Source organism: Oryzias melastigma, linkage group LG11 (assembly GCF_002922805.2).
Source record: "Oryzias melastigma strain HK-1 linkage group LG11, ASM292280v2, whole genome shotgun sequence".
Lineage (NCBI taxonomy): Eukaryota > Metazoa > Chordata > Actinopteri > Beloniformes > Adrianichthyidae > Oryzias > Oryzias melastigma.
Window position 1 is genome coordinate 27,123,240 of NC_050522.1, and position 13,105 is coordinate 27,136,344.

Genomic DNA, 13,105 nt, shown 5'->3' on the forward strand with positions numbered 1-13,105 from the left:
GCAACGATACGACGGCGTTGGAGCGAGCGGCACGGTTTCAGCTCGACTCCAAACTCTCCCGGTTACCTTGACCATGGGGACGTACTCCTCAGGTGCAGCCGGCTGAATCCGGTTGGACATCTCAATCACAGCTTTGACCAGCCCCGTCACGTTCTCGTAGACTTTGTCGTTGGACCGGTCCAGGTTGGCGGTGGGAGGGGGGCTGATCTCCTGCGGCTGCAACTAAACCAGCGGGTCAGTGAGCACCAATCAGTGCGTTTTCATAAACGTTTAATACCAAAAACTCTTGAGGTACACATACAACGTTCCACCACCAGGTGGCAGTATGCACAAACACAAAGACTTCTTAACAAATGCTGAGTTTTTATTTTGTACTGGACAAGAGTGAGGAGTGTGAGACCGAGGGTTGTGGGGGGGGTGGGGGGTTGGGGGGGGGCATCTCTGCTGATAAGTGTCTGATAGAAACATCAGTTATATTACAAGTTCACTGGACTGAACAGGTTTTTCGAGATGGTTCAGCGTATTTCTGCTTCGTCTTCTGGTAGAGTCTCACTTTAGAGCAGCAAAAGGAGGTACTGCTCCTGCTGGAGGAGTGACTCCTGCTGGAGGAGTGACTCCTGCTGACGCGCAGACAAAGACCAGCTAACCGTCCACTCTATGACCGTTGTGAAGGTGTTTATGGATAAAGAGTCGCAGGTCAGAGAAGGAAAAATGAAGGATGAAAATAAAAGAGATAAAAGAGGAAACATTGACAAAATGACCAGTGAGAGATTTAGAGAGAAAAAGAGAACATTCAAACTGCAGTCAGACGTCCTCAGACGGTAGAGACTCTTTTGGTTTACTGCAAAGGTCACCGACCTTTTAGAAACTGAGAGATACTTCATGGGTACTGAGTTTGAAATAACAAATTTGTTCAGTTTTCCTTTAGTTAAACATCAATAATGAACAATGATATTCCTCTATATAAAGACTCTGATTTCTCACAACAATGACAACAAACTAGGAAACATATATTAATATTCAGAACTTAATTCATCTCAGTAATTGTTACATTTTCAGATGATCTCTAACATTTCATGGGAGAATGTCTCATTTTCATTATGTTGTTCCATGTTTATCAATTATGTAATGTTATAGAAAAATCAACTTACACATTTTTAAACAAATCTTGTTACGTTTTGAACTAATGACCAAATCTGCAGCATTTTAAACAAAAAGAATGATCTTTGAACTGGAGAAGGTCAGAGGTCACCTAAACTTATCTAAAGAATCACGAATCATGAACAGGTTTTTAAGACGTTTTTCATTTTTAGATCTATATAGAAGTGTAATCTAAATAAAACAGCAACAGAATAAACTTGATTTTTAGACGCAGCTCATGTGCTTTTCTTAGAGGAGACCTGCGGGCAGCTCGTGTGGTCCTTCAGGTCACCGTGTGAACCCCGCTCTCAGCAGCAGTAAAGAGCAGAAGTACCTTGACCCCCTCGATGAAGCCGTCCGCCGGACACGGAGAGCTCAGGCTGCTGGGATGACCTGGAGCTCCAGGACGGGGGGGCTTCTTGGGAGGGGCCACATGTTCTGAACAGAGAAACAGACTTTTACCTGTTGGTAAATACAGTCCATGTTCAGTGGATCGATCTGATCTTCAGTGGATCGATCTGATCTTCAGTGGATCAAACTGATCTTCAGTGGATCGAACTGATCTTCAGTGGATCGAACTGATCTTCAGTGGATCAATCTGATCTTCAGTGGATCGATCTGATCTTCAGTGGATCGATCTGATCTTCAGTGGATCGATCTGATCTTCAGTGGATCAAACTGATCTTCAGTGGATCGAACTGATCTTCAGTGGATCGAACAGATCTTCAGTGGATCAATCTGATCTTCAGTGGATCGAACAGATCTTCAGTGGATCGATCTGATCTTCTGTGGATTGATCTGATCTTCAGTTTCACTCTGAAGACTCACAAACAAAAATGAAACCATTTGTACATTTTTAACCTCCAACGGTTAATAAATCCCTAGATTGGATCAGATTACATTAGATCAGGTTAGATCAAATCAGATCAGGCTAGAACAGATAAGATAAGATCAGGTTAGATTAGATCAGGTTAGATCAGATTAGATGACATTAGATCAGTTTAGATCAGAAAAGATTAGGCTAGATAAGATCAGACACGATAAAATCAGATTAGGTTAGATCAGATTTTATCAGATAAAATCAGATTAGGTCATATTAGATTAAATCAGATCAGATCAGATCAGGTTAGATCAGATTAGATTAGAACAGATTAGACCAGATCAGACCAGATCAGATCAGACCAAATGAACATGTTTTAAACGTTACCATGACGACAGCTCTTACCTGGCTTCCCGACAGGTTGGTAGATGTGCTGACTTCCACTCTGCTGACATAGAAACACACATGCCGAGTCGGCCGTTAACGCTTCATTGAAAGAATGACGGTGAATCTCAGACAAACATTCGGGGCCGTGCCGCTCTGCGGCCTCAGGTTCCCACGGGGTCCTGTGGTGGAGCGGCTGGCATGTGAGAGGCAGTGGCCTTCCAAACAGACAGAAATACTTTCTCTGCGGCTCAGATTCTCTCGTTTCTATATAAACGTCCTGAATGGATCAGCTTCTGCTTCGCACTTGTCCTCATGACTGACCGGAGCTTGCAGGGCGCCGTCCTCTCTGTCCATGCTTCCTCTGCTGTTTCTGGACTCCGTTTTCTGCAGAAACGACACAAACATGCAGCAAATAAACACATTTGTACAAAACTAATAAAGGAGTTTATGACACAAATCTGCAGACTTCATTAAACCAAAATTCTTCACACAAACATGCAGGTAACGCTGCACCTGAAGCATCGCTGTGACTCCATAGAGATCTGATTACCGTTTCAGAGACACACGCCTTGAACAGATGCATCCTGGGAGAATAAAGGCTGAAGGACGGTTGAAGGCAGAGAGAGGAGGCCATCGAAAGAAAAGCAGATGTTGGGGACAGGAGGAAGGAGAGAGGAGTGGAAAGACGGAGGGATTGAGTGAACGGTAAACACTGCACAGAAACTGGGAGAAAAAAAGAAGTCTGGAGGGAAAGAGGGAAGAACAGACGAGGAGAACGCTTTTCCAGAGCGGGAAAGCTTCAGTTTGATGAAGAGAAACATGCAGCTCGGTGTCCCTGCAGCTGTTGCTCCTCCCACTTTTCCATCATTCCACGCTGGTGCCGATCCCACTTCCTCTCGCCCTCCTCCGGCCTCCATTTTCATCTCTCTGACGTTTTATTACCAAACTTTATTTGGACATTTATCCGACGTTCTTTACTGGAGTCTTTGACAAATGTCATTATTTAAAGAGGATTCGGGATTTTTACAAACATTTTTATGAAAAACCAACAACATAAAAATAATCAACAATCTGTGACTTCAACACAAAATATACACTCTAACCAGCAAACATGCATGGTGGGACCTTCGACCTTCTGTCCCCTACCCTATCCCTGGCGGGGGGGGGACCTTGGCCTGGCGGTCTCCTCTCCACGCCGGGAGTGGGATCCCCGAGATCTAAGATCTAGCAGGGGATCAATCTACATCGGAGCCGGGGGGTGTCCAGGTCTCGGTGGTGCGGGGTCCGGTCCCTGCTTTCGAGAACCAGTCCTCTCCTTAACTCCATCAGTGGGTGTGCCTGGTCGGGCCTTGTTTACATCACTCCTCGGGGCCTCTGTTTCTCTTGGGTTCCCCTCTGCTCGGTGGGGGTGGGCGGTTGTCTGGAGTATTTGGGTGGGTTTCCCCTGGGGGGACCTGACCCGTACCTGAGGTGGGGCGGGGGGATGCTCGGCGCTGCTGGGTGGTGGTGGGCTGCTCTTCTGGGGTTGGGGGGGCTCTCCGGGGGTGGGGCCTCGCATTGGCCCTCCTACTGCGGTGGGGGGGCGGCTCCTCTGGCTGGGCTGGGGCCTGCGCTCTCTGTGTTCCTGTGCCTTCCTGCTCTTGGGTGTGGGGGGCCTCTGCGGCGGTCCTGCGTGTCCTGGTCTGGATGTTTGGCGGGATTGCCCGGCGGGCGGGTTCTCTCCGCGGCCCCAGGGCGGGTGTTGGGGGGTCCTGGCTGCTGCCGCGGCGGGGGATCTTGGCGTGGGGATTGCCGGGTGCTCTCCCCCTTTGTATTCCATCTTTATCCACATTAGGAAACTATAAACACTCACCTGAGCACAGGTGTCAGCTCACCTTTGCACTAATAGTTTGTGTGACAGAATGAAAGTCTTTATTTGTGTCGATTTGTATGATTAAGTGTGTGAACATTCTGACATTGTGTACATTCTGACTAGTTTAAATGTGGAGACTCAACCAACAGGTGTGTGTGTAACTACAGAGTGTGTGTGTAGACAGGCCCCGCCCACTCTAGTTTACTAGAATATTGTAATTATCAATAGTTTAACATATAATTTCAATTTAAAACATCTTCTAAAGTTCTTCTACTATATGAAAGAGTTCAAAACTTTCCTTGGCCGTGTTCAAATTTGAGATATGTTTAAATCTTTTTCTAACTGTATTTTTATTACTATACAGGTTTTTAAAAACTACATTTTTAACCCTTCGCCATCTTGTGGGTCCAGATGACCCCACTTATAATGTAAACAAGTCAAAAGAGCAGAAGGGATATTTATGCTTTGTTAAAATATTTAACAAGTCCATTCATAGACAAAGATGACTTCAATATTTTTCCTCAAAAACAGCAGAGAGTAAAATCCTGAGTAAAGGTGGAGGTTCTTTCTATAACTGACTGGTTTGATGAAACACAGAAAAAGGTAAATTCGCGTGCGTGCGTCGCCGTGCGTGAGTCGCCGCGCGTGCGTCGCCGTGCGTGCGTCGCCGTGCGTGAGTCGCCGTGCGTGCGTGCGTCGCCGTGCGTGCGTCGCCGTGCGTGCCCGCTGAGAGGAGGAAGTTTTCCCGGATGTTCAGTGTGCGCTGATGGACCGAGTGAGTTTCTGTTACTATTCTGTTAGTAATGCAGCTTAATGACGGCTAATTAGAAAATAACAAGCACAGAGCGCACGTGAGCATGCACGGGGATGCACACGAGTACTGTAAATATTTTTCCTGTAATTTAAGTTACTTGAGTTTGTATTCGTGTTTATATACAAGTGCGGGAGGTTCCTCTGCTACAGTGTCAACCTCCGGTCTCAGACATGCTTGATTTGTTTTAGAAACGAATATTTTGTCCCAAAAAGGTCAAAAGAAGTTGGATGATCTCAACAGACTTTATTGTGGGGCTTTGGGGAATTCTGTCATATTTTTGCATTTTCCACCATATTCTATGTAAAATAACAGCAGCTTTTTTTCTAATTAAAAAGAAAAAAACTACATTTATTTGACTAATTTAGGATAAAAACGTGATTTATAAAAGTGACTTAATTATTGAAGCATTTAACAATACACAATTATCATATATTTGTTCTTTCCACTGCATATATTGGGAGGCACAGATTCTTGTTGGATCAGCAGCAGCCTGATAGAATCCGTGTCCGCTCTCTTTACAAATAATAATAATACATTTGATTTATATGGAGCCTTTCTTGGCACTCAAGGTCGCCTCAGTACATAAATAAAAGCATAAACAACAATTAACAAACACAACAGTGGGTCAACACAATTACAGGTGAGTGTCAGGTATTGAATGCTCTGTGAAGAAGGTACGTTTTCATTTGGAGAATGTTGTAAATCAGAGGGGGGAAAGTTCCAGAGTTGTGGGGTCACCCCCCATGGAAATAAGACGTGATCGTGGATTTTAGAATAGTGGTTAAAAAAAATCAAACATGACAGTAAACTCATAAAAGCCCCAGAATAAAGTCTGTCGTTATCATCCACCGTCTTTTTAGGCTTTTTGGGACAAAATATGAGCTGAAACCGGACGGCGCTCCTGGGTTGGCGTCAGTCACAAACACCTTAAAAATCCTAAAACCTCAACACACATTGAATGGATCAAAATACTTATTTTTCTATTTCATTTTAAACACAGGTGATGAAATCAGCAGCAGTGAGTGGACGGATGACGACTGATGACATCATGAACATCATGAACATCATGAACATCAACCCGCTGGTGCTGAAGCTGCAGGATGGAAACCAGCAGCTCCTCTTTCCAACCCTTAATGAACCGCGGAGGTCCAAACAAAGTCATTCCTGCACAAGAAGTCCACACAGATGCTGAAACTCTGACCAAAGGTGGTAATTGAGCATCAACGCTGAAGATTTTCACAATAAAAGAGCCAGACTAATGTGGAGAAACAGCATGCTGCTTGTTTGATGATTAACAACAAACCTAAAATTACATTTTTTTTCATAATTTAAAATAAATTCGGGTGTCAAAGGGTTAAGAAGTCATCAATCGAAGCTTCTTTAAACGTTAGAAATAGCAGCTGCTAAAATAACTGCTGTTATCTTATTAATAACATTAATAAAACTGTTTGAAATCCATGTCTTTGATCCTTTCGTTTGGAAGCTCCTCCGCTCTGCTACTGATCAGAAGTGATTATGAGGAGTATGGATCAATGACGGACATTTGTGGGGGGGTCTTTGGGATATTCACAGACGTCTCTGCCCCCCCCCCCTTATATGGGGGGGTTTACTGTTGAGATCATTTAAACAAATTTCTGTTGGGTTTAATGTTCATTTTCAGATCTGGTGTTTTCTATGTTTTCATTAATATTCTACATGTGAAATCAGAATATCGTGATGTTTGTGACGGTTATCATCAGGAGGTTTACTTACCATCAGGGTCTCCTCCTGCTCCAGCCAGCGCTGGTCGTCCTCCATCTGCTGCTGCTGCATCATCAGCCTCTCCTCCATCAGAGACGGAGCCACCGAGTCCTGGAAGCACAGAAGCTCCCACGTTACACCGGATTATGGAAAAGACAACAAGACAGACATAAACTCTGGATAATGGATCTGGTCTCTTACTAAACCCTCAAATTCAATGTCTAAGCTTTGTTAGAAAAGTGTCCGATAGTTATCTTAAATCCTTAGATTCTGTTGATCTGAGCTTTATCGTCGTGATTTCAGATCTAAACTCAACAACTGTAAAAAATGATCTGACGTTTATGAAAAACCTGCTTCTAGGTAAATACGGGTGTTTTCATCAGTGAGTACCTCCATGTTTGGACTCCACAGAGCACTGAGTTCAGCTCTGTGCTGGTCCCACGAGTCTGGAGGATAAGTCCCTGCTCCTCCAGCGTGGGCTGATGGCTGCAGATGGAAGGACACACAGTAACACAGAGGTCCAGGCTGATCGAGGCCTGAGCTCCAACAGCAGGGAGAGCGACCTGAAGCTAAACGTAAGGAGTTCAAATCCAGTTTGTTCAGTTTAAACAGTCAAAACTACAGAAAACCATCAAAATCAAACCATTCATATGAAGCTGATTCGTTTGTTATGAAAGCTTTAAAAGTTCAGTCAGAAAACTGAAGCTCAGGTTCTCAGGCCGATCCAGAACCACAAGTTTGAGTGTTTGAGGCTTCAGGAAAGGAAATGCCGGTCTGCAGAGGTTATGTCTGACACTCAGGTTTCCACTTCCATCTGGAGGAAAAGTGAGACTGAAACGGGTTGTGTTGTTGTTGGGTACGACTGTTGTGATGAAGAACAACATCTGAGGAAAAGTCTGTGAGTTCAAATCCATCTGGAAGATCAAGGTTTTCTAATAAATCACTACAGTTTCTACGCGATTATGAACAGAAGCACTAAAATCCTCTACAGGGTCGGAAGCATGCTGTCCTGAAGCTTTCAGAGTGAAATCCATAAATATGATCAGAAATGACCGTTGGCACAATGAAGAACACATTATTTATGAAATATCAGTTATTTTTGTGAACGCTCTACCAGGAAGTCAGACGCCTCCATCTCTGAGGCTCCGCCCATTTGCTGATGTCATCCTTGAGCTGGCCTCAGCAGCTTGTCTGCAGTTTATCAGAGACAGACGGCGTTTCTTCATCACAGACGGGATGCTGATGATAACGGTTCATCTCTTAAAGTCACAGACGCCTCATAGACCCGGGAGATATTGGAGAAGATGTTCAGTATTTTACATGTGTCTCTTATCCTGGAGGCAGAGCTAGCAGCACAGACTCTTCCTGAAAGGGGCGGTTCTTACTTTGTGACATCGGCATGTGAGAACCTGCTGGTTTTTGTGGGTTGGGAGGGGCTGGTGATCAGAGCAGGATTTTAGAGGATTACCCAGAAATGAACAGATCAAAAAACGCTTAAGGGTGTTTATAGTGAGGACTGAACATTATAATACACCTACAAACTGTTTTTTCATGGTATGGAACACAACAAATATAATGAAACTCACAACTTTGAATCTCTGGATGAGGAAATTTTCTCTAAAGTTAAAGAAAAAACTGGATTTATTTCTGCATTTAAAATAATCTTGATGTGAACAGAAAGATCAAATGATTGATCAAAAAATAGGAACTAAATTGTTCTTGTCCTGATTATAATCCAGATACTTTAGTAAAAAACTAGTCCTGAAACAACATCCCTTTAGTTTGAAAACCTTTGATTCTGATCAGGTGAAAAACAAAGTCTCTGCGGCGAGTTTGAGCGTGGTCGGCGGGTTACCGGGAGCTGGTTGTGCTGGGGGCCAGAGAGGAAGCCCTCACTGGAGCGAGGACTGGGGTATCCGGGTCTGCTGGGCTAAACACAGAATAAAGTTAGACTGAATCTGTCTTACTGCAGTCAATCAGCAGGTCTGGAACAACTTACTTTAGGGGGGGCTTCATCCGGACCCCCAGAGTCCCAGGAGACCGTGACCTGCCTCCTCATCTCCATCCGGAGTCTCTCCTCCTGCTGGACCTTCTCCTCTTCCAGGATTGTGCTGAAACGAGGAGGACGTTGTTGGGTGAGAGTTTTTAGTGATGAAGATAACATGCATAAACATATACAGCAGGTTTAGATCAAAACTTTATTAACACAAAGCCACGGCGGTCACCTGAGCTGCGTCTTAAGCTCTGTGAACCGCGGCCTCTTGCTGGGATCGTACGACCAGCACTTGGTCATCAGGCTGTAGAGGGTGGGGGGGCACTGGGGGGGCATGGCCAAGCGCTCCCCGTTCTCTATCCGACCAATCACATCATTGTTCTTCACTCCTTGGAAGGGTTTGATGCCGTACATCAAGATCTCCCACATGCACACACCTGCAGAAAGCATGAAGAGAAAAACAACAGATGAAGTTTAATGGACACAAATATCTGTTTCCATTCGACAATATTGAGTTTTCTGTTATTTCTAGTCATTCTTATGATGCTCTAGATAGATTCCATCTTTGTATAAAGTTCTAAAACTCACTGACTGTATTAGTGAACTTTCATTTGCATATTGACCAGAGGACATGCCCGTTTATGGTCAGTCAACACATTTAACTTCAGTGCATGTACGTGTCAGAGCACCATGTCTGTGCAGCAGCGCTTTGCTGATGGGTTTGTTTGTTTAGTGTTTCTATCTGAGGCCGATGACAAAAACGAATCTCAATCTCTCTCAATGATCCGTGGGTTAGCATCCATGAACGACTGAGGAACTTCTGAAGGTGAGGCGAGTGAAACACCTCCATCAATGAAAGGATTTTCATTTACGTATCACCAAACAGAACAAAATAAACTAATCATCTCCTCTGAAATCTGTGGTTTCAAGCATTGAGTTAACAGAATGAAGACAGTTCTCTGGAGCTTCAGGTGCGACAAATATTAAGAATTGTGTATGAATCATCTTAAAATCAACCCTAGAGTTTCATACCTGATCTAATCTCAGCTGTTAATCCAGGATCTGAGATTATCAGTGTGTTTAATAGAGACTCACCGAACATCCACACATCGCTGGCAGAGGTGAACCTTCTGAAGTTGATGGATTCAGGAGCCATCCATTTGATGGGGAGCTTCCCTTTGGAGGCTGGGGGGGGGGTGTTAGAAAATCCTGGTTTATACGTCAACGATCAGCCAGATCTAGTTCACACTGATGACATGTTTCTGCATGCGACTCCGTGACAGCTCAGATGAACTTCTAAATGGTGTTTATACTTTGCAGGAATCCGATCGTCTCCAACGTTTAGTTTTAGCGTGAAGGACATCTAGATCAGATATTTGCTGTGTCTGCAAACGCGCAGAAACACGATGAGGAAGAAGAACTTCTGTGTCTAAACAGAAGCAGCAACGCAGAGGCCAAAAAAACAGGCGAAAGGCATTCTTTAGGGCAAAGTGTGAGATATAAAACATACCTAAATGAAATATAAGATATAATTAAATGAAATATAAGTCTCTGTATAAACCAGGCCTCGAGTTTGTCGTCTTTAGAAGCAAACACTAAAGCTCTTCTGTACGCGGCTGATACCAGCACATGGTAGTACAGCGCTGACATGTCTGAGTACCTTTATAGTAGGAGCTGTCCTCCATGTAACGAGACAGACCAAAGTCTCCCAGCATCACACAGTCCACCGAGGAGACCAGCACATTACGAGCTGCGATGTCCCTGCAACAGCAGCGTTTCACCATCAATCTTTAGAACATTTTCATGTCTAGTAGTTCTTTATAAATACGATCCTTTTCTTTGTTATTATGATTGAATTCAGGGAAAAACTCTTCAAATGTATCTGAAAGTGAACTAAAGCAGCAGTTTGTGTTGTCAAAGGAGACAATATCATCCAAACAACAAACAGCTTTACATGGTTTCTAGTCAGTCTACAGTCCAGATGTTTTCCTGTGTTTCTGTGCAAATACTCACCGGTGTACAAAGCGTTTGCTCTCCAGGTAGGCCAGCGCTGTACTCAGCTGATAGGCGTAAAGAATGAGTGTGGCCAAGTCCAGACTGTACTTCTTCACTTGAAGAAAGGAGCGTAACTACAGACAGAAAAAGGACATGGAGGTCATCAGTTCTCTGACCACAACCATGATCCACAAAACTGCACGGGCAGAAAACATCTACAGACAGAATCGATTAACAAATGAGCAGCAAACTGATCATATGAAAGGCAACAATAGCAATAAAACGGTTCAGGAACTGAAACTGTAAAGAGTAATAAACAAACAGAAAGACACATTTAAATGAGGATCAACCCAAAATAATAGAGGTAAATTGTTGAAGAGATTAACTGCCTTTGGATTTATAACTGGAGAGTCTCTGTTTTTAGCAGCTGCTTTGGGTTAACAGGATAGGACAGCAAGATGTGAAAGGAGTGAAGAAGAGTTTTTAACACGTGTTCTTCAATCGTTTAACAAACATGTTCTTCAATCATTAGACAGACGTGTTCTTCAATCATTAGACAGACGTGTTCTTCAATTGTTAGACAGACGTGTTCTTCAATCATTAGACAGACGTGTTCTTCAATCATTAGACAGACGTGTTCTTCAATTGTTAGACAAACATGTTCTTCAATCATTAGACAAACATGTTCTTCAATCGTTTAACAAACATGTTCTTCAATTGTTAGACAGACGTGTTCTTCAATCATTAGACAGACGTGTTCTTCAATCGTTTAACAAACGTGTTCTTCAATCGTTTAACAAACATGTTCTTCAATCGTTTAACAAACATGTTCTTCAATCATTAGACAAACGTGTTCTTCAATCATTAGACAGACGTGTTCTTCAATCGTTTAACAAACATGTTCTTCAATCATTAGACAAACATGTTCTTCAATTGTTAGACAAACGTGTTCTTCAATCATTTAACAAACGTGTTCTTCAATCATTAGACAAACGTGTTCTTCAATCGTTTAACAAACATGTTCTTCAATCGTTTAACAAACGTGTTCTTCAATCATTAGACAAACATGTTCTTCAATTGTTAGACAAACGTGTTCTTCAATCATTTAACAAACATGTTCTTCAATCATTAGACAAACATGTTCTTCAATTGTTAGACAAACGTGTTCTTCAATCATTAGACAAACATGTTCTTCCATCATTAGCCAGACGTGTTCTTCAATTGTCAGAGAAGAAACTCTTCAAAATCAATCTGGGGAGAAAACTGCCCCGTCAAAATAAGAGCATGCATCGACATAAACAGTCATTAACACTAGCTCCGCCTCTCGTTTTGTAATTGGACAGAGCTGATTGGTTCACCTCTCCGAGAGTGCAGAGCTCCATGATGATCCACACAGGATTTTCTGTGATCACCCCGATCAGCTTCACGATGTGAGGGTGGTCAAACTGTCGCATGGTCACTAAACCAGAGCACACAGAGACGGTTAGCCGCTGCCGCCAGCAGCAGAGGAGCGGCGCTCCAGCCCCACATGCACATCTTACACGCTTCCTGCAGGAACTTCTCCCTGACGCTGTCCGAGGTGCAGTTCTTGCAGGTTTTGATGGCCACAGCCAGAGCCGGTTTGTCCTGAGAACACAGAGGAGAACATCAGAGGAAATCTGTCTACCTACAGCGTGTGACCCGTGCTCGGTAAGACATACTGGGCTGTTGTAAACTCCTTGGTGAACGTCACCAAACTGGCCCTCCCCAATGCAGCGTCCCAACTCTATCCGTTCCCTCTGGATCTCATAGTCCCGCGCTGGAGACCACAAGAAGGAGGCGTGGTTACCAGCACTGATCCACACAGCTGAATACATCACATGACTTTACAGCCGTCTTTGAGCAGCAGCACAAATATGCAAACACAACAGCTTTAGTAACAATGACACAAATGTACAGTTTCTATTTACAGGAAGCACATCACAGATTAAGGCCCGATCCAAATACTCCCCTTCTCCCTCCCCCTTAGCCCTCCCCCTTGATTTGGAGTGGCAGTTGAAGTCAAAGTCGTGTCCAGAGTGATCATTTTTTAAGTTTCACACTCCAAACAGAGGGGTCCAAAGTCCGCTATCGCGAGAGTAAACCACATCGAAGAAGCTCTTTTCTTCCCTTTGGTGCGCTCTGAACCGCAGAAGTTTACATTTAAATGTAAGTAATGACTTTATGTTGTAGTGTGACCTTATTAAAGTTATTAAACCGCTGGAAGCGCCGCGCTAATGCTAGCGGACGGTGATATTGATGACGTCATCGAACGAAGGTCACGCCCGAAATATTAGACACTATTTTTTCATCACCCTCCGTTTGGAGCGAGCACGGAGGGAAAAA

The 13,105-nt window shown here is 43.7% G+C and overlaps 1 protein-coding gene across 14 annotated transcripts in view; it reads right to left on the minus strand.

Moving 5' to 3' along the window:
- Positions 1-13,105, minus strand: part of ptk2aa (protein tyrosine kinase 2aa) — a 53,821-nt gene that overhangs the window by 1,678 nt on the left and 39,038 nt on the right. For 9 of the 14 annotated variants that reach the window (XM_024261635.2, XM_036214371.1, XM_024261634.2 and 6 more), the window contains 15 exons: positions 12,442-12,539; positions 12,283-12,367; positions 12,100-12,200; positions 10,760-10,875; positions 10,407-10,507; positions 9,842-9,931; positions 8,979-9,183; positions 8,753-8,864; positions 8,609-8,683; positions 7,144-7,239; positions 6,766-6,864; positions 2,669-2,731; positions 2,366-2,408; positions 1,475-1,578; positions 67-222 (listed from right to left, as the gene is read on the minus strand). In XM_024261635.2, coding sequence (XP_024117403.1) covers positions 67-222; positions 1,475-1,578; positions 2,366-2,408; positions 2,669-2,731; positions 6,766-6,864; positions 7,144-7,239; positions 8,609-8,683; positions 8,753-8,864; positions 8,979-9,183; positions 9,842-9,931; positions 10,407-10,507; positions 10,760-10,875; positions 12,100-12,200; positions 12,283-12,367; positions 12,442-12,539 — 1,544 coding nt within the window. The remainder of the gene's footprint in view (positions 1-66; positions 223-1,474; positions 1,579-2,365; positions 2,409-2,668; positions 2,732-6,765; positions 6,865-7,143; positions 7,240-8,608; positions 8,684-8,752; positions 8,865-8,978; positions 9,184-9,841; positions 9,932-10,406; positions 10,508-10,759; positions 10,876-12,099; positions 12,201-12,282; positions 12,368-12,441; positions 12,540-13,105) is intronic. The other 5 variants (XM_024261636.2, XM_024261627.2, XM_024261638.2 and 2 more) reach the window with 1 other exon arrangement.